The sequence below is a fragment of the Delphinapterus leucas genome, chromosome 8, assembly GCF_059928025.1.
Source record: "Delphinapterus leucas isolate spDelLeu-1000000601 "Yukka" chromosome 8, BTC_Dleu_Yukka2, whole genome shotgun sequence".
Lineage (NCBI taxonomy): Eukaryota > Metazoa > Chordata > Mammalia > Artiodactyla > Monodontidae > Delphinapterus > Delphinapterus leucas.
In genome coordinates, this window is record NC_143136.1 from 58,590,251 (window position 1) to 58,610,573 (window position 20,323).

Sequence of the window (20,323 nt, forward strand, 5' to 3'; positions counted from 1 at the left end):
CGTTAGCTGATACTACTCTATCTTCTTTGTACCACATTTGATAGATTTTTATCTCTGTACATTCCTACTTTATTTACTCTGCATTGAGGATTTTTGGATCTAGACTGTAGCAGGAGCTATAGAAGCATTCTTCTCTGTGCTGGGCAGGAACTTTCTACACTTTGAATCTACAGTGGGGCTCTAATAGCATATAAGAATTTGGAAAATGGTACAAAGAATAAAAATTTTGAAAGACATTTAACTTTTAGAAGAAAATGTAGGTGAATATCATTATGACCTTGATGCAGGTGAGGATTTCTTAAATAAGACACCAAATGCACAAATCATAAAAGATTAGTAAAAAGCCGTATTTTAGAAAATAACATCTCTGAAGAAAGATAAGAGGAATTATGATTGTTTCTCAAAAACTGAAGCTTTAAGAGATGGTGAAATGACTGCACTGGGGTTTTGTTACATAATCCACGATACAGTAAATGTATTGGTTTAGTTACTGAACGTGCCAGAAAATTACTTGACCCAGTTTTACCCCCAACATGAACTTTCTGACTGGAATTTGCTAATGGCACTACAGCGAGGACATGGTGTACATATACGAGAAACGAAGACGGTGGTCAGTTTTATTTTGTTTTGCTTTTGTCCACAAACCAAAAAGAAATGGGTCTCATGTGAGAAATATGTCCTGATAGGAAAACTGCTATTGAGATGGATTTCCAAAGGAAGTTACCAGACTCAGTGTGCCCTTTTTCGTATAGTAAGAACACATTTCTCCCCATAGAGTACCGAGACTCTGGAAATTTTTTCTGCCCTCCTCTGAGACAAATATTCCTGCCTGCCCTTGAAACAGAGTTCTAATTTCTAGTTTATTCCCTAAATGAGTAGCTCTCACCTAGAAATTTGCATTAGAATCATCTGCAGAATCTTAAAAAAAAAAATACGGGTTTTGGACCCAATCCCAGTGATGTTGATTTAGTAAGTCTGACAGGGACCCTGGCATCTATGCTTTTAAAAATTATATTCCCCAAGTGATCATTTCACAATGCATACAAATGTTAAATCATTATGTTGTACACCTAAAATTAATATAATGTTGTAGGTCAATTATGCTTCAATTTAAAAAATTTTATTCCCCAAGTGATTCTAGTGTGAAGCTGACTGAGCACTGTGACAGACCTTTGGGCTCCTGACTATGATTAATCGTTCTACTTTTTACCCTCTGTACCTCAATTCTTATGAATGATCCCTGCCCCATGTTATTCCATCTGTTTGTTCACATGACTCTCCTAGGTCCTTGATCAGTAACCTATGCACAAAAATCATACTGAACAAATAATGTGTGGTGCAAGCAGGTAGCCTGTTAGCACCAAATCGCTAGCATGTACAGGCATACCTCGTTTTATTGCATTTGGCTTTATTGCACTTCACAGATAATTGTGCTTTTTACAAATTGAAGGTCTGTGGAAACCCTGTGTTGTCACATGACAGTTAGCATTTTTTAGCAATAAAGTATTTTTTAATTAAGGTATGTACATTGATTTTTAGACATAATGTACATTTGTATGCATTGCACACTTAACAGACTATAGTGTAAACATCACTTTTATAGGCACTAGGAAACCCCAAAGTTCATGTGACTTACTTTATTGCAATATTCTCTTTATTGTGGAGGCCTGGAACCAAACCCACAATATCTCCAAACTATACCTGTAATAATAGTGAAATGAGAAGATGAGAACATGCTGAGAAAGAGAAAGAATGATAGAGTGCTTGAAAGCACATCAAGACTGAGGATTAAAAGAGGAAACAATGGAACAGCTCTTGTCAAATTGGAGGAAATGTCTCAACTCTAACCTCCGCCCTCTATCCTTTTATAGAAATTACCTACAGCATAATCCCTGCACCAGCTGGCCCCTTAGCAACAGCTTCCCATTGGTCGCCTCCCCTCAGAGGGACTTATATAAAGCTTCTCTTATTTCCCTTTCCAAGAGTGGAGGAGACAAATTTCTCTTCTTCAGGTTACTCTGTAATTACTTTCATGAACCCTCTACATTTTTTGAACTAGCCACTACGAAAAGTCATGAAGGCTTTTTCCTCTCCAACCTCTTCACACAGGCTAAACTCCCTGTAACAGAGGTCATGCTTCTTTCCTGCTTCCCACCTTCCAAAGTTAGCAGAGGAATTTCGGACAAACAAGAAAAATGGTCATTTCCTTCATACTCTAATTTCTGACACACATGGTTGGACGAGTGAGATTAAAGTGGCTGAGAAGAAAGATTCAGGGAGATGCTTCTGAATTTCTCTGGGATCACTGCCTGGGTTTGAAGATTTCCAAAAACTGTTTCAATTGCACTCAGGGATAGTCTCCTTTTGCCTCTAAAATAAACAATTACATTCACTATGGCAAATATTGGGCTTAAACAATTTTTTCTTTAAACGAAATTCACATTTTATTTAGGTTGAAATAAACTATACAAAATTGATTTTCTACACCAAAAATAAAAGCAATATTTTCTGTATTATTGCTAGATAAACCACAAAACACTTATTTTTGTAGGTTTTCTAGGTTTTGCTTGTAAATCAAGATGAGGCAGTAGATACAGTCATGGAAAAAGAAGAAAACAGACAAATCAGTTGTCAGTATCCATGGCCTCTGATCCTGTCTTGACCATGAAACAGAAGTGTTCAACATATACCTGCCAAAAAGCTTATGAAGATGTAGGCTCAATAAAGGAATGCAAACAGCAACAACCGGATGTGGAACAAGGGAAGGCTCTTCCATTCAAACTTTAACTTGTTCCTTTAACTTCATTTGATAAAGACAAAGTCTAGGGACTTCCCTGGTGGTGCAGTGGTTAAGAATCTGCCTGCCAATTCAGGGGACACAGGTCGAGCCCTGGTCCGGGAAGATCCCACATGCCGTGGAGCAACAAAGCCCGTGTGCCACAACTCCTGAGCCTGCGCTCTAGAGCCCGCAAGCCACAAAGACAGCCAACCAGCTGCAACTACTGAAGCCCACATACCTAGAACCCGTGCTCCACAACAAGAGAAGCCACCACAATAAGAAGCCTGTGCACCACAACAAAGAGTAGCCCCTGCTCACTGCAACTAGAGAAAGCCTGTGCGTAGCAACAAAGACCCAACGCAGCCAAAAATAAATAAATAAAAAAGACAAAGTCTACACTAAAACTCTTGTTTGGTGAGCTCACATATTTCTCTTACAGTCTGATAATTTTCTTAACTGTCCTTTACAGATTTTCAACAGCATACTTAAAACTCCTACCATTCAAAGGTCAGTCATGAGCTTCATTGTAACATTTTATAAAATGTATACCTCTGGGCTTAAACTTTTAATAGTAGCTCTTTGTTTGACAAAAACTATTATGTTAAAAAACAAAATCCTTGACCAGTTACTGAGGCAACATATGAAATTAAATTTCTAAGACTTTTCTAAGAATTTTATCAAATGTTAGCATTACTATAAGCATCTTGTCTCCAAAATGTTTATGTACACCCACGGGAGAGGGCTTGAGGTAGGCCGTTAGAACTAATAATAAGCCAGACTTGAGGATATAGTTAATAGTGATATTAGCTATAGGCTATAGAAGCCTAGGTGCCAATTAACACTGCACTGAGAAACTTACTTTTATCAGTTTTATTCTCCAAGAACAACTGTCTCCAAACCTAGTGCCCAGGCCTCTTTCTGACCCAGTCTGGGTAATGTTCTTGTAGTTCAGAAGTCTTAAGTTCTCTTTCCTGTTTCAACTTTTTGGAATGGCTTAGGGAAAGCTTGCATAGAAGTTAAGGTAAAAGGAAAGTCTAAATAACTTTTGGAATTCTGAGGACATTAAAATATTTGTAGAATTGATTCTTGGGACATTATCACATTTATGCTATGTCACATCCAATGATAATTCCTCATGATTTGGCTTTTCCAGCCACTGTCAGTCACAAAACCATCTGGTTCCTCTGCTGCTACACAGAGACTTGAGTTCTGATACTTCTCCTTCAGTTACTTTTTTTTTTTTTTTTTGCGGCATGCAGGCCTCTCACTGTTGTGGCCTCTCCCGTTGCGGAACACAGGCTCTGGGCGCAAAGGCTCAGTGGCCATGGCTCACGGGCCCAGCTGCTCCGCGGCATGTGGGATCCTCCCGGACCGGGGCACGAACCCGCGTCCCCTGCATCGGCAGGCGGACTCTCAACCACTGCACTGCACCAGGGAAGCCCCTTCAGTTATTTTTGTTAATAGTTGAAAGAAGCAGCACAAGAAAGAGCAGGTGTTTCCGTTCTAAGTTCTCTAAATACAGAAATTTCATAAACATGTTTAGCTGGCATTCCAAGAGTTGGTAGGTTAACATTTACCAAGTGCCTACTATGTGCCAAGCACTGTTCCAGGTACTGAGGATACTATGGAAATCAACACAGATAGAGTGCCTGCCCCTTCAAGGAGGAAAGGACAGTTGAACTCCTGAAACACATACTCTACTGGAAGAGTGCTTCTGAGGTCTGTGCTTAATTGTTATGCTGAGGATATGATAGATAACCTTTTTTTGAATTAGCTATTTACTCAAAAGTTCCACCCAGGTTTTAACTAGAATCAGCTAAAGAACTTCTTACTCCAAAGTCAAAACTAAATCTGAGGGTTTTGCCACTTCCTCTTTATATCATACAAAATTTGTTAGTTCTATGGTGTTTCATCTTAGACATAATTCAAATTACAAAATGTTCTGCACATTTATAAGATTCTTTGTTGAGTGACTGCCTATTACACAAATTTGTGAGCACATTTTTAACTGAACAGAGTAGCAGTAAAAACAGGAGTATTTTTTGTTTGTTTGTTTTTCATTCCCATTTACCTGATCTCTAACCCCTTTACAAAAAAAAAAGATCAAAACAAAACCACAAGTATCAAGCAGCTAAATCCTGAGACAAACAGGATGGGCTCCAAAGTCATCATCTTGCTATTGCATGGTTTCTCCACCCTTTCTTATCTAAATCATTGATTTAACTTTCAGTTTCATAACCTAATTCTGGTTTCATTGTTTTTCTGCTTAAAACTTCTTAAGTGCTGGCCCAGACAAAAGCCCTTGCCTATGTAACTACATTTGAGCCTTACCTGAAGTCAATAAGATCAATAACAAGGTGAGATGTTTAGATTCTATTTTCCCTCACTGCTTTTGTAAGAATAGATATATAATACACATATTACATGTGTATATAAAATCTATATATATTTATTTTTACCAGTTTATTATAAAAGGATATGATGAAGGAACATCCAGATGGAAGAGATGCATAGGGCACAGTATGTGGGAAGGGGTATGGAGCTTCCATGCCCTCTCTGGATGAGCCACTCTCCAGGTACCTCCATGTGCCCACCAACCCAGAAACCCTGTAAGAATATTTTAATAGCAAATTGAAAAGGGGAAAAAGTTATTATGTATTTACAAAAACACAATATTAAATTAAAAGATAATTTTCAGGGTTTTATCTTGACAGATCAGATATTAAAATAATTATAGCATTTAAAATAACAAACAGGGCTTCCCTGGTGGCGCAGTGGTTGAGTCCGCCTGCCGATGCAGGGGACACGGGTTTGTGCCCCAGTCCGGGAAGATCCCACATGCAGCGGAGCAGCTGGGCCAGTGAGCCATGGCCGCTGAGCCTGCGTGTCCGGAGACTGTGCTCCGCAACGGCAGAGACCACAACAGTGAGAGGCCTGCGTACAGAAAAAAAAAAAAATTAAAAAAAATAACAAACAGAAGCCATAGTTTCAGAGAATGTTTATATAAAGATATAAACCTGGGCCAAGTGAAAAGCTGGAGAAAATAAGAAATCCAGTCACTATAAAAGAGCTATACCACAGTTGCTTGTATCAAATAGCTTCTTGTGGGGGAAGAAAAATTTTCCTTTCCCTTCTAGGTTCCTTCCACTGGTCTAACAATCAAATTAACATAAGGAAGATTAACAAGAGAAAAACAAATTTAACTTCATACATACCTAAGAAGAGAACAAAGCAGGCTGTTTACATACCTTTTTAGAAAAAGAATCAAACATTTGTGAAGATCTGACAAAACAAAGGGGTTTTTGCTTGGGGTAGCAAATTAATGAAGGAGTAACAAAGTTTGTTTATACACCTTTCCCAGACTCAAATTCCCTATCTCAATGCCTTTCATCCTCATGGCATACGGAGGATACCTTCCTATGGGAGCTTTGTTTCCTGCTTTCAGGGGAAAAAAGGAGGGTCAGAGTGTTCTTATACAAGCTGTTTCTCAAGTAACTTTAAATCAAAATAATCAATATGCCACCTTGGCATTATTTGGGAACGGCCTGCCCCAAGCCCCATCATTCCCATTGAATACAAAGAAGGTATCTTGGATAGCTGGCAGGCAGTTATGTTTTATTCAGTCATTCAAAAACCATTTATGGAACAGCTGCTGTATGTCATGGAAAGCACTATTATAAATGCTAGGGATACACAGATTAACAAAAACAAGGCCTTAGCCTTGTGTAAGTTCATATATTGCACTGTATCAGTGCCCTTAAATTGTTCTATTTTATAGGTGGATTTTGTACACCTACCTGGTTTAATACTTAGCAGTGAATTTTAGAAAAATATTTACTATTATGGTTCAACATTTCCATATAGCCAAAATATATACTTAATGACTTATTTCAGACTTTTTCCTGATAAAATACATACACATTTTTTGGTAGAAATTTTGGGAACTTTTCTACACAGAAAAAAAAGTGTATTTTTATCACTCAAAGATAATTACTATTGGCATTTTCTTCTAGAATTTTTTTTATACATTTGATTTCAAGTAACAGAAAACCCAACTCAAACTTGTTTAAACAATAAAGAAAATTGATTGGCTCACATGAGTGCGAAGTCCACAGGTTGACTGGCTTCAGGTGAAGCTGATCCTACAACTCAATATGTCATCAAGGACCCGTTTATTTCCTTCCCTCTGCTGTGCTTTCCTTGGTGTCTGCATCATTCTAAGACTGGTTCCTCTCATGGTCCCTAGATGGCTGCTAGTATCTTCCTGGCAGTAGAAAAGAAAGTCAGCATTATCAGCAAATGTTCTAAGAGCCATTCTATCAAAACACCTTGGTGCCAATGCCCATCCTGACTCAATGATTGAGTCCAACGAACAGAACATACTGATTGGTTAGCATAGGTTAGTTACATCACCTTTGAAGGCGGAGTGAGATTAGCTTCTCTGGAATCATATGAATCTCTAAGGAGAAACTGGTACTGACAGGAAGGGGACAGGCAGTTTTGAAGAAACTAGAAATCATTTTAGACATATTCAAACAACACATTTTAAGTCACTCTAAACACTTGTACTATTTTATCTTCCTCTTCTTTACTCATCTTTGATTAGACTCTATGGATGGCCCAGAGTCCAAATTTTTCAAGGGAGATCATCCTCAAATTTTTGATACAGAATATTAAATAGGTATTGAAAATTATGACACAGATCTATATTTCTGAATAAAAAGGTTATATATTAAATGAAAAAGGTTACTAAAAATCATCTATATGAAAAATAATGTGTATTGTATGACCCTATTTTTCTTCACTGATTTATATATGCACAGGAAAAAGTGATACATATGTAGTAAAACGTTAACAGAAGTTATCTTAGGTGTTGTGCTTTTCACTTCCTATTTTCAGTTAACAGTATAGGTCAGCATCTCACAGAATGACTGGCAGACATGATAGTGGAATTAAATTAGTACCTTATGGCATTCATCAGTAATTGCTTATCTAAGAATGACTTTTTGATGAAGTCCTTCAATTCCGTAAACACTTTGTTCCTAGAGTCACTGTCCCTCCTGCCAGCTGCTCTTACTTGTCCACTCCATACAGATGTCTCCAAACCACACCTTTGGCTCTGTTTTTTCTCTCTCTTGAGCTTCTGTTTTCTCTTTAGGTGTCTACTAGAAATCTCTACTTACATGTGCTGATACCTTCATGAGCAGTTAGTTCACAGGACAGTGAGCACTTACACTCTCATTCACTTGCTGGCTGTTCTTAGATCAATGACCTAATCTCCAGGACCTCAAATAAAGATGACGATAACTTCTTCAAGAGAGGAGACTAAACTAAGTTTCTTGAGGTTTTAGATTTTAGGCCTAAAACCAAATTCATTATCTTCTTGTAACCACTTCCCTCACTTGAAACATTTCTTCCTTTCATCTTCAGATAACAGAACGATAGGAAACAGAACTTTAGAACTAATAAGGATGTTAGAGTCTCCCTAGCTCAATTCCTTTTCTTTAGTATGATGGATGAACAAATACATACCTTCATTATCTCCTTCCTTTTCTTGCCCTATCAGTAATCCAGTCCCATCAGTTCTCCTTTTGTAATGTCTCTCAAGCCTCTTTCATTCTTTTCATTACCACCTCCCCAGGGTACATCTTTATTTCCTCGTGGCTTGGTTTTTCCCAAAGTCATGTTTTTCCTGCTTTCAGTCTTTCAGCTAATCCTGGGAAAGCTTCCAGATTGCATATCCGAAAATAGTGTGATCACTAAGACATGTTTTCATGAAAAAAGAATTTGATGGTTTTACTGTGGTCAGAGGATGGGTCCAAACTGTAAGGCTAACCTAAGGAACTTCCTACAGGTTCACCCTAACTTACCTTTCCAGGTCTATCTTCCAGTATTCCGCTAGAAGTCAAAGCTGAATAAATATTTATTTAATTGAATTAATCTCCATACTTTCTAAACACAAATCCTTTTAGCTTTGAGATATAATCAGGAGATTAAAAAAAAATAGCATCCAGGTTCAAGGGAAACAGGGAAGCTATTAAAAGTTAAGAAGATAGAGAACAAGGGTGAAGTGAGAACAGGAGCAGAATTCAGGTTCTATATATTCAGTTCCTGCTCTGTAAGTTTTCCACCAATACAGTTTCCGCTCAGTACACTGAGGGGATATGGATGTCGTTCCCCCGACAATAGAAAACACAAGCAGTCAGGGTCTGGATGCTTATTCTAAACCAAGCACAGGGCTAAAGCTTTACAGACATTTTAGTCTCTGATTTAGGAAGGTCAAGGTCACACTGCCTTGAGAAAGGTGAAAGGCAGGAGTCTGACCCACGATTAAAGACCTTGCTTTAAACTGTGCTATAAAAACGACTAGGCTAATCAAGAGAGGACTTGACAGACCACACGAGGCTGGGGTTAGGCGGAAAGGCAAGAGGCTTCTACACCTGAATTTACGGAGAGGAAAACGAAACGTCAAAACCCTCACGGCGGCCGCCATTTTGCGGGAGCCGAACGGCCGGAAGTCCCGCCGCCGGCGTCTAGCGGCTGGGAAGCTCGCAGCCTGCGGCTGGAGGCTGGCGTAGCGGAGGACCTTGGGCCTCCGCGTCTCAGCGGTCGGGGGCGGAGCCAGGGGCGGGGCCGAGGCCGCGCGGCGTTGAGTCTCGCGGCGGGAGGCGGAGCCTGAAGGCGGGGCCTTGGACGGCGCGGCTCTGTGGTTCCCCCGGCCGGGGGCGGGGCCAGGAGGCGGGGCGGCGGCTCAGGGAGGAGCTGACCCGGTCCCAGCTTATGAGCGCCTCACTTTTTCGGAATGTGAATGAGCTGCTATAGCGGGCAGCTGGCAGCCGGCAGCTCTCGGCTAGGAGGGCTGGGGTGGGAGGTGACGGTGATTTCCTCCCTGCTTGGCCCACCTCGAACATCGACTCCCTTCTCCCGCGGCCCCGGGATGCAGCCGTAGCAGGTGAGATGGGCCCCCGGGGCGCCGACCTGCGCAGTCCCGGCTCGGCTTTGCGGGCCCTTGGTGACCCCGCTCTCGCCCCTCGAGTCTGAGCAGGTGGGCAGCGCCCAGGCCCGCAATCCGCTGCCTGCGCCTGCCCGCCTCTGCCCCGTAGCGCCCGCCTTTAGGACGTGCGGGGCCGCCCGGTAAGACTTACGTAGGGGAAGGGGCGGCTTGCCCCCTTTGGTGACAGAGCTGCCATCCCTCAGTTTGAGGAGCACATCATTGTACGTGCGTCCACCCTACCATTCTCAGACTCTTCCCTTTATTCCGGGGGGGTGGCCTCAGTGAATGCCATCGTGGGAGCTTCTGCCCAGGTACCTGGAGCGTTGCGCCAAATTTTCTCCCTTAGCCCTTTTTGGAGCATTTCACTTACCATGCTTTGTGACTGCCATGCCCTGGGGAATCTGAGCGACCAACTTTGTATCCCAGGCACAGAACCCAGGCTGCCTTTACACTTCCACTGCTGCCTGCCCAGGCATTGGGTGGCAGCTGTTCTTTAGGCGGCCTATTTGGTTACGGCTTCTCTACCTCCTTATCTTAGAGGGCCAAAGTCTGTCCCTGCCCACAAGAGAAGAGGCAGTGCTCAGCACTCCCTCCCCACTCTGGGTCTTTAGGGAAGACGTTTGGTCCCCTGCAAGTAGGTGGGAGTGGGTGGATGGTGTGACTCCTGGTGTTGAAGGGTGCTTGAATAGGACCACACTGTATTATGCTTTTCCCACCGGCTAAATGTTATTGGGTGTTTGAGAAATAGCTTAAGAGTTTAAAGCTTTCTCTTTGAAACCCGTCAGAACCCTCCTCCCCATTTTCACTTAATAGCAGTTGTTTACAATGTTAGTGGTTCCTCCATGTTATCTAAACCAAATATGAGTGGCCAGAAGTGGCTGGTGTATAGCATTTCTCTGCTCCCGCCCCAGTGCGTGGTCTTTTACTCTGACAAGGCAACTTTTTTTTTTTTTTTTTTTTGCGGTACCCGGGCCTCTCACAGCTGTGGCCTCTCCCGTTGCGGAGCACAGGCTCCAGACGCGCAGGCTCAGCGGCCATGACTCACGGGCCCAGCCGCTCCGCGGCATGTGGGATCTTCCCAGACCGGCCACGAACCCGTGTTCCCTGCATCGGCAGGCGGACTCTCAATCACTGCGCCACCAGGGAAGCCCTAGCCAACTTTTTTGTTCTTTAACAAGCCTTGTTTTTAGTGAGATGGAAAGACTGGATGCTATTTTTTTTTTAACTTCCATTGCTGTGGCTCCTGTTTATTTTTTGTTTTTGTTTTTTGCGGTACGCGGGCCTCTCACTGTTGTGGCCTCTGCCGTTGCGGAGCACAGGCTCCGGACGCACAGTCTCAGCAGCCATGGCTCACAGGCCCAGCCGCTCCGCAGCATGTGGGATCTTCCCGGACCGGGGCACGAACCCGTGTGCCCTGCATCGGCAGGCGGACTCTCAACCACTGCGCCACGAGGGAAGCCCGCTCCTGTTTATTTTAAAAGAATGCTTTAAAAAGTATATTCTCGGGGCCTCCCTGGTGGCGCGGTGGTTATGAATCCACCTGCCAATGCAGGGGACACGGGTTCGAGCCTTGGTCCGGGAAGATCTATATGCCGCGGAGCAACTAAGCCTATGCGCCACAACTACTGAGCCTGCGCTCTAGAGCCCACGAGCCACAACTACTGAAGTCCTCGCGCCTAGAGCACCTGCTCCTCAACAAGAGAAGCCACCACAAGAAGCCCGTGCACCGCAACGAAGAGTAGCTCCCGCTCGCCGAAACCAGAGAAAGCCCGCGTGCAGCAACGAAGACCCAACGTAGCCAAAAATAAAATAAATAAATTTATTTTAAAAAAAGAAGTATATTCTCTTCCTGTTGGAAAAAAATTTAAGATGAGATCAAACTTTGTATTTGTAAGTCCTTTTTGGTTATTTTGACTGCCCCTCAATTAGCAGATATTGCTTTTAAAATATCAAGGAACATTAAAAGAAACTTCACGGGAAGGGGAAGATTACTTTCCAAAGTTTTTCTCTTAATTTTTGACTAACTGAAAGTTAAACCTGGGCCTTGCTACAGCTATTTGACCATCACCTTGAGGGAAATAAAGAGCTCTCCCTTCCCTGCTAACAACTAAGATCAAACTAAATTAAACTGAACTCCTTAACTGTTTGGTATAAAATGAAAATTGATAACCTTACAACCCATCCCATCCCTCTGTTTTAGTTGGAGGCTCTTTAATACCAAGTATGTTTGAAGAACTGCATAGAACAATGAATTATATTTAATTTACTACCATTCTTCTTATTATTAGGACACATAACTCCTAATAGCAACTGCTACCACTTCTTGAAGGCCTACTTTGTGATAAGCTGTGTATAAAAGCTCCAATCCTGGGGCTTCCCTGGTGGCGCAGTGGTTGAGAGTCCGCCTGCCGATGCAGGGGACGTGGGTTTGTGCCCCGGTCCAGGAAGATCCCACATGCCGCGGAGCGGCTGGGCCCGTGAGCCATGGCTGCTGAGCCTGTGCATCCGGAGCCTGTGCTCCACAACGGGAGAGGCCACGGCAGTGAGAGGCCTGCGTACCGCAAAAAAAAAAAAAAAAAAAAGAAGCTCCAATCCTCACAATAGCTCTCTAAGGAGGTTTTTACTCTCATTTTACAGTTGAAGAAGCTATGGTCCAGAGAGGCTGAGTTACCCAAAGAGTTGATAAGTGATAGGCCCCAAATTGGGTTCAGGCCATTTGACTCTTTTCACTGAACAACTGCAAGTTTAGTTAAAACTGTTGGTTTAAAAATTATTGGAATACATTGATATGCAAGTGTGGTACAAATAAGGGGTAGGGAGCAGTGTAAGTTATAATGCTCCAGGCAAAGAAATATAGGGAACTTTTAAAAAAATAACAGAAGACTGGAGTAGTTTATCACCTTAATCTTTAGCACTGTCTTTTCAAGTCCACATCTCTCAGGGGCTCCAAATGTTTAACACCTTTGTTCACTTGTTTACCAGCTCCTTACTTCAATTATGGGTGCCTATACCAATCAGTAGCCTCCTCAGGATATAATTTGATGCTTATTTGGTAAACTTCAATTATGTGAGTATTACAGGTTTTGTGTATATTGACCACTCCTATCTAATCCTAGGAGGAAAATATTTGTCCTGATCCAGATTAAATGTAATGTTTTTAAATGGTTCAGTTTATACCAGGGTAGCACAGAGAAAATTATCTCATCCACACCCCCAGTTGTATCAGTTGTTGGTCTTTGGCCTGCCATCTGAGTCCTTAATGTGATGTGGGTGTTTGAGAACTTAACCTGGGCATTATACATTTCAGGAAGCATAAGCTTTTTTACCTTCTACCTTGTATAAGGCTACTTTAGATGGTTAACCCAGAATAATCACTTAGGAATTGGCAATTGTCAGTATGTCAATTTCAAGTTACTAATAAAAGCTGGTTAGTTGCAGAGTTGTTCAAACCTAATGTTCATTGTGTCCCTGGCAGCAAGAGGAAAGTCTGGTAAGTATTGTCATATTAACGTAAAGTTTTCCTTGCTTCATTTTCTGAACATCTTTAGAACATTTTACAAGACATTTTGTGTTCTTTAACATTTTATGAACAGCTTTGGAACATTTCAGAACACATTTTGTGGTCTTGGTGAAAAACTTAGAATACTTAACATTCAGGAAAAAAAAACAAAATTCTGTCCATGAAGTAGATAGCTCCTAAGAAAGAACATTGATCCACTAAAGGGTGAAAGGTTTATTTAAGAGCAGGTAATTATTTTAGTCTCCTAAATCTCCTGTGTGCTCCAGGCACGGTGCTTGGCATTAGGGACACAAAAGTGAGCAAAAACATGCATAGTCCCTGCTTCTATGGCACTTAAAGTCTAGTCAAGGAGACAGACATAAATCACACAGTCACTCTAATACATAGTATAATTATAAACTGAGAAGAGTGGCCTAAAGTTAAGGAACATGATTCTATTTGAGAAAGACTCCTGGCCTGGCTATGGTGTTAGAGGAGACTTACCTGATACAACGACTCCTGAATTGATTTGGATATGATTCGGAGGATGGGTAGTTGTTATGTGGGTGGGCAGGGAAGAGAATATTTTAGTGTGAACTGCATGGGCAAAGCCCCTGTGGCACAAAGACTATGGGGAATTCAAGACAGCCAATATGTCTGGCTGGTGTAAAAGGAACTAAGAGTAGGCTGGTGGGATGCCATCATTTTTTCTTTCATTCTCTCTCTTATATGCCACCAGAAGTTATATTTAACTTTTGTTAAGTGATTTATTTGTGCCAGATGTGTTTGTAAGGACTTGATATTGAATAATATCAAGTTCCTATGAGGTACATACTATTATTGCCATTTCACAGATGAGGAAATGAGGTACAGAAAAGTAAGTTACTGGTTCAAAGTTGATCAGTGATATTCTATTATACTCTTCTTCCTATCCTATAGTCAAGTCCTTCCGCAGGCTGGAAAGGACCTTCCTGTCCATTGTGACTCTTAGATGTAGCCCTGAGAACTTCTGAAATTTATGGAAAATTTGGCTGCAGGTGGACATTCAGTAGACTCTGTGGGTGCCATGCTCTCATCCACTAGGCAGAGCTTGACTGTGGAGCACTGGAGAGGACCACAGGGCATCATATTACAGCTGTAAAATCTGTGGATCTTATTTTACTCATATCTGATACTGGATATCGGAAAGCAACATAAATATTTTGAGCTGACCCACCTTTGAGAGTCAAGAGGCTGTTGTTAGCAGACACTTCCACCCATTCTATTTTTCATTGTATTTTTCTCTGATGGTTGTTGAAAAAAGTTTGTATATTTATTTGGCCATTTAATAAATCTATGTTTGCCAGTATATCCTTTCAACTAGAATTCTTCTCATTGATTTCACACTGAATCTTTCTTCTTTCTTTCCAGAGATCAGGTTGCAGTTGGAGGGTGAAAGAAAATGAATTCTTTTTCTGATATACCTGCCAAGAACTTGACCATTGCAGTCAATATGACCAAGACTTTGTCCTCACCAGTAACACATGGATTTAATTCCACTAATGACCCACCTTCAATGTCAATAACAAGGCTTTTTCCAGCCTTACTAGAATGCTTTGGCATAGTCCTTTGTGGCTACATAGCAGGAAGGGCCAATGTTATAACATCAACACAGGCGAAAGGACTGGGAAATTTTGTCTCCAGGTTTGCACTTCCAGCTTTATTATTCAAAAACATGGTTGTACTTAATTTTTCCAATGTGGATTGGTCTTTTCTATATAGTATCTTAATTGCCAAAGCTTCTGTATTTTTCATTGTATGTGTATTAACCTTATTGGTTGCCAGTCCCGATAGTCGATTTAGCAAAGCTGGACTATTCCCTATTTTTGCTACACAAAGTAACGACTTTGCATTGGGATATCCTATAGGTAAGTTACTTTTTATTTTTTAAGTTTTAAAAAATTTCAGGTCTTTTAGAAGGTAACAAAATGTAAGGCTTTAATTTGAATCTTTTAACTAAGCATTTGTTAGTGATTTATACTTATTCTTATATCTAAGAAATCTTTCATATTTTTTTCTTAAATATGCCTTAAGTTAGATGAATTATATTTTTTCAGAGTTTGAGGCACCTTCAAACATCTACCTGAAATAAATGGGCATATCCAAATAAATTTTGTGAGTCATCTTTCTAATAGTATTTTTTTTCTTCTCAATAATCACATATGAAAGAAATATAATTTCCAGAAGAGATCAGATTCTGATTTAAATTATGTAAAAAGCATAGGCATACACCTGTTTAAAAACTGTCATTATTAAATGTTAGCAGTGGAAATTTATGAGTGACTTTTTCCCTTCCTTATTTTTCTTTCCCTCTAGAATGTATATTATTTTACATTAATGCTTGTTATTGAGTTTTTGATTCAAAATATCAGTGTACTTTGGTCGAAGTTAATTTCTTGTTTAAGGACAAAATGAGGACTTTTTTTACCTTTCCAACTTTTCCTTCTTTAACTTTCCAACCCTTTAAGCAGCCTAATTTTATGTTTCTATGTGTATATGTTTTCCTGATGAAATAGTAAACATACTAGTTGGGGATGTTGAGATATCTTAGAAACATATTCTATTTTCCAGAACTCTCTGCCACCAAGAAAATGTATACTTAGTAACTACTTGTTTTTTAATGTTTTCTTATTGTGGTAAAAGTCACATAATATAAAACATACTATTTTAACCATACTTAAGTGTACAGTTCAGTGGCACTAAGTACATTCACATTGTGCAACTCTCACCATCATCCATCTCCCAAATTTTTCACTTTCCTAAACTGAAACTCTGTCCCCTTTAAACACTAACTCCCCATTCCCCCTCCCTACTCCCCCTCAAGCCCCTAGCCCCTGGCATCTACCAGCGTACTTTCTATGAATTTTTAATATTTTTAAAGTTTATGTTTTGCTTTGATCATGTATCATAATGTAGGGATCTGAATATTATGGATATAGTAATTCATTCATAGGAACCTGTTAGTACCAGTGACTGTGCCAGCTGCTGGGAATACAATTGTGAACAAAGTTCTTGTGCATACTGAATTTACATTTTAATGGGAAAGTAAAATAAAAACAAAAATAATATCAGGTAATGACAAGGGCCATAAAAACAAAGTAGTGTTATTTTACAAGGAGATGGCATTTGAGGTGGGGAGCAGGGTCAGTGAAGGCCTCTCTGGTGATATATCTCCTGAGCAGAGACTGAATGAAACTTAATGAAATGGACAATTGAAATCTGCCATTAACTTTCAAATTTCTTATCTTTTAACTACCCACCACCCCCCAAAAAATTATTATACCTCTGGCACCAAAAGGATTCTAGTGGACTATACTTTTCATCACTCTCTTCTTCCGTATTGCTTACCAGAAATAGAGATATACCTAAGAAATTATATAACTATGAATAGGAGGAAAAACCAGGCTCTTAGATAACTGAGCTGTGAATAGTCAGAACCTAGATAGGTGTTCCTTTAAGGTTAGTCAATTTTAAAATTAAAGGCTGAGCCAAGCATTTAAATAAAGACTTTGGAAATAAAAGAGCAAGGAGTTAATGTGGTGCCCCTCTCTTCAGGAGCATTAATAATGTACATTTGTCAAGGTATTGATGGTATAAGGACCTTAGAAGTGGCTGAGTATCATAGTGTTAAATATTTAATAAATAGTGCTATATCTTAGTTTGGACATGAACTGTAAGTTTCATGCTGTTATAGAGTAGTAAGCCCATAACTAAATAGAACTAACATTTGTAACCTTATAAGAGTATTTTCTTATATACTTATCTCATTTGAGGTAGGGCAGATATTATTATCCTCATTTTCAAATAAGAAGGCAGACTTACAGAGATTTAATTGTCTTACCCCAGGTCACACAGCTAACAGGCGACTGAGACCCAAACCTAGATTTAAATCCTGGGCATTCTCTTATGCCACACATTTATATAACATGCCCATTTGATCATCAGAAGACCCAGCTAGCCCTTATAATACATTATTTTCACAGAGAATCAAAGTTTTTCATAATCTTTACATTATTCAAAAAAATTCATAAAATGAGTAGCAGCGGAAAAAGACCTGTTAGATGAGTTTATCCATTTTCATATTAAGGCAGAATCTCCAAATAAAAAATATAGTCAGCCATTTTCATTGCTGCTTTTCTCATGTCCCACATTAAATCTGGTAATAATCATGTTCCCAGCAGTGTGCTAGCCCAGTTCCCCTGATGATTATGCTTGCAGATTTTGAGTTGTAATTGTTTGTTTGATTTTAAATCACAGATAATGTAAGAGCTCTTGTGACATTAGGTTGTAGACAATAACTTTACCAGAAACCAACAGTATACACAGAAGTGCTTTTTCATATATCTGCAGATTGGAAGCTGTGGTATAGAACTAGGGCCATGTATCTGCTCCAATGAGATTATTTATTACTGCTGTTCATAGCCATCTGCCTTCTGGCTATGCTCAGGGTGAACAGAGAAGACTATGTCTCTAGAGAGAAGACCATTCTTTCTGTTTGTTCTGTGGCCTCTCCCAAGAATTCCTACTCTCTAGTTCACAGATAAGCATGGTAGCTTAAAGGAAATGTCCTTTTTATGACTGCATTTGTTCTACAACATTGGTCCAATTTACAGGTGACTCAGAAGAGATAAGTTAGTGATTAAAGAAAAAGGACAGTCTGTGTTTACTTTTCCTCTATACTATAATTATAATGGTCTATGAAATTGCATTAAAATGATTTATCTATACTCAAGTGACATAATACTACATTGCGTCATTGCAGACTAAAAAAATAGCAGTACGCGGGCTTCTCACTGTTGTGGCCTCTCCCGTGGAGGAGCACAGGCTCCGGACGCACAGGCTCAGTGGCCATGGCTCAGGGGCCCAGCCGCTCCGCGGCATGTGGGATCCTCCCGGAACGGGGCACGAACCCGCGTCGTCTGCATCGGCAGGCAGACTCTCAACCACTGCGCCACCAGGGAAACCCATGCTTGCTATTTTTAAAAACAATTCTTTTCAGAGGTACTTTAAGAAATCTGAGTATGAGAAGAAGCCAAGACTCCACTGAGGTGAAATGTGGATTTTAGCAAATTAGAATGGTTCCCTGCCTCTGTCATTAAAAGATACAATAGGGCATAGTTAAGTGCTATAATTCATTCTTAAACAATGCTGATAGCATAAGCACCCTGACTAATCATAATTATGCTCTAGTGCTTGAGCTGTAAACAGAAAGGAAATGAAGCATTTAACTATATGCCATTAAATAATAGAATGGTCTTGTCTGGGTCTTTGTGTTATTTGCTAGGGATTGAAACCCTGCAGTAATCAAAATAGGAGCCACAGTGGGTGGCTAATTTTGTCTCTTAGTTCTTCAAAGCTATATAATAATTCCTCAGAGTGGGATTCTCCCCTCCCCCCAAGAGCCTTATTTATAAGTATTAATTAGAACTTAATAGTTGATACAATGATTATAAATCTAATTTGTTAATATGGGTCACCACTTTCAATTATTTTTCAGATTTGAAAAACTATACTCAGATTGATAACAAAAGAATAGTGCTGCGGGGGAGGGAGGGTGGTGGGATGAACTGGGAGATTGGGATTGACATATATACACTAATATATATAAAATAGATAACTAATAAGAGCCTGCTGTATAAAAAATACATAAATTAAATTTAAAAATAGTGCTGCCTATTTATAAAGATGGAATGTTAAGTAATTATGCAAATGAATGGCAGAATGAACTGAAATTCCCATATGAACCCTATTCTAGTAATTAAACAAGTATTTATTCCCAACTTTTTGCTTTCCCACTAGACTATACTTCTTTTGCCTTTGTATACCTGTTCAACTGACTTAAAATACCCCAATAGTAGCCTGCTTTATAAATATTCAGAAGATGAAAAAAGAAAAAAAATTGGATATAAAAAGAAATGGGTTCATGGATAACAATTAGTTATAAATTGCTATGTTACAAAACACATTTTTAGTCTATGTTACAAAACACATTTTTAGTCTGTCTGAAACCTTTGACATTCATTGATGTGTTAATTCCATTCAGCAAGTATTTTCAGATTTTGCTTAGCACTCAGCTGGGACTGGGGGTTATAAAATGATACCTTCAAGGAACTTAGAATTTGTTAAGATGGCACTGATACAAAAAGTTCACAAAGTACCAGAGCCATCCAGGGAAGGAGAGATCCATGATGTAGACTGAAGACTCAGTGGAAGAAGTGGTACCTGAGACAGGCCTTAAATAGTAGGCAAGATTTGGATAAGAAAGGAGAGATTTCAAGAAGTTGGGGGTTGATGAAGTTGGGGAATGATGATCGGCATGTAGAACTAGAAATTATGAACCTGGTGTTTATCCAGCATTACAGTGATATAAACTGGCTGATAGAGGCTTTGCACTAAGGTATAGTGAGAGGTGAGCTGGATAAATAAGGACCAAATTGTGGCGACTAGATTGTGAATGTCAAAAGAAAGATTTTATATGTGGTCTTGTGGGCAGGGAGAGCTGTGGGAAAATCTTAATTTTTGAAAGTTAAGATTTAGGTGATATTGTTGGTAGCAAGTAAAATGGATAAAGGGGATGGTCAAGAAAAACCAGAAGAGTATACGTTGGTAAACAGAGTAGGTAACCCACTTTTGAGATTTTTGACTAGTGGGAGTAGCAGGAATCAAGATTCCAAGTAGGAATCAAATACAAAAGATCATGCAAAAGAAGAAAGGACTTGGTGATTGGCTAGGCCTAAATATAGACTTTTGTTCAAATTTGCATTGAGCATTTAAAACAACCCGAAGTCCATTATGTAATGGTGATTAAGTGCTACTGTACCAGGAAAGTACATTTCTGGTAAAAAGGCATTAACTTAAGAAGCGTTGTGTGCTGTAAGTTGTCAAAGGAAATACCTTATGCATTTTACTTTGGCTATTTGGGAAAATTCTTAGGCTCAGGTTGAAAACACAAGGCTTTTCTAAAATATACTCTCTATTTTAAAAATTGAGGGGTGGGTATAGACACCTTCCT

General features: G+C 39.9%; 2 protein-coding genes across 5 annotated transcripts in view; one reads left to right on the forward strand and one right to left on the reverse strand.

The window, feature by feature from the left end:
* Positions 1-9,410, reverse strand: part of LOC111172887 (uncharacterized) — a 113,550-nt gene extending 104,140 nt beyond the window's left edge. The window contains exons 1-2 of one of the 3 annotated variants that reach the window (XR_016394131.1): positions 6,876-9,410; positions 1-5,713 (exon numbers count right to left, since the gene is read on the reverse strand). The exon at positions 1-5,713 is cut by the window's left edge and continues 38,964 nt beyond it. The gene's annotated coding sequence lies outside the window, so the exon portion shown is untranslated. The remainder of the gene's footprint in view (positions 5,714-6,875) is intronic. The other 2 variants (XR_016394129.1, XR_016394130.1) reach the window with 2 other exon arrangements.
* Positions 9,411-9,535: 125 nt separating this feature from the next.
* Positions 9,536-20,323, forward strand: part of GPR155 (G protein-coupled receptor 155) — a 43,398-nt gene continuing 32,610 nt past the window's right edge. The window contains exons 1-2 of one of the 2 annotated variants that reach the window (XM_022570070.2): positions 9,536-9,731; positions 14,683-15,179. In XM_022570070.2, the coding sequence (XP_022425778.1) occupies positions 14,714-15,179 (466 nt within the window). In that variant the 5' untranslated portion in view covers positions 9,536-9,731; positions 14,683-14,713. The remainder of the gene's footprint in view (positions 9,732-14,682; positions 15,180-20,323) is intronic. The other variant, XM_022570069.2, reaches the window with a different exon arrangement.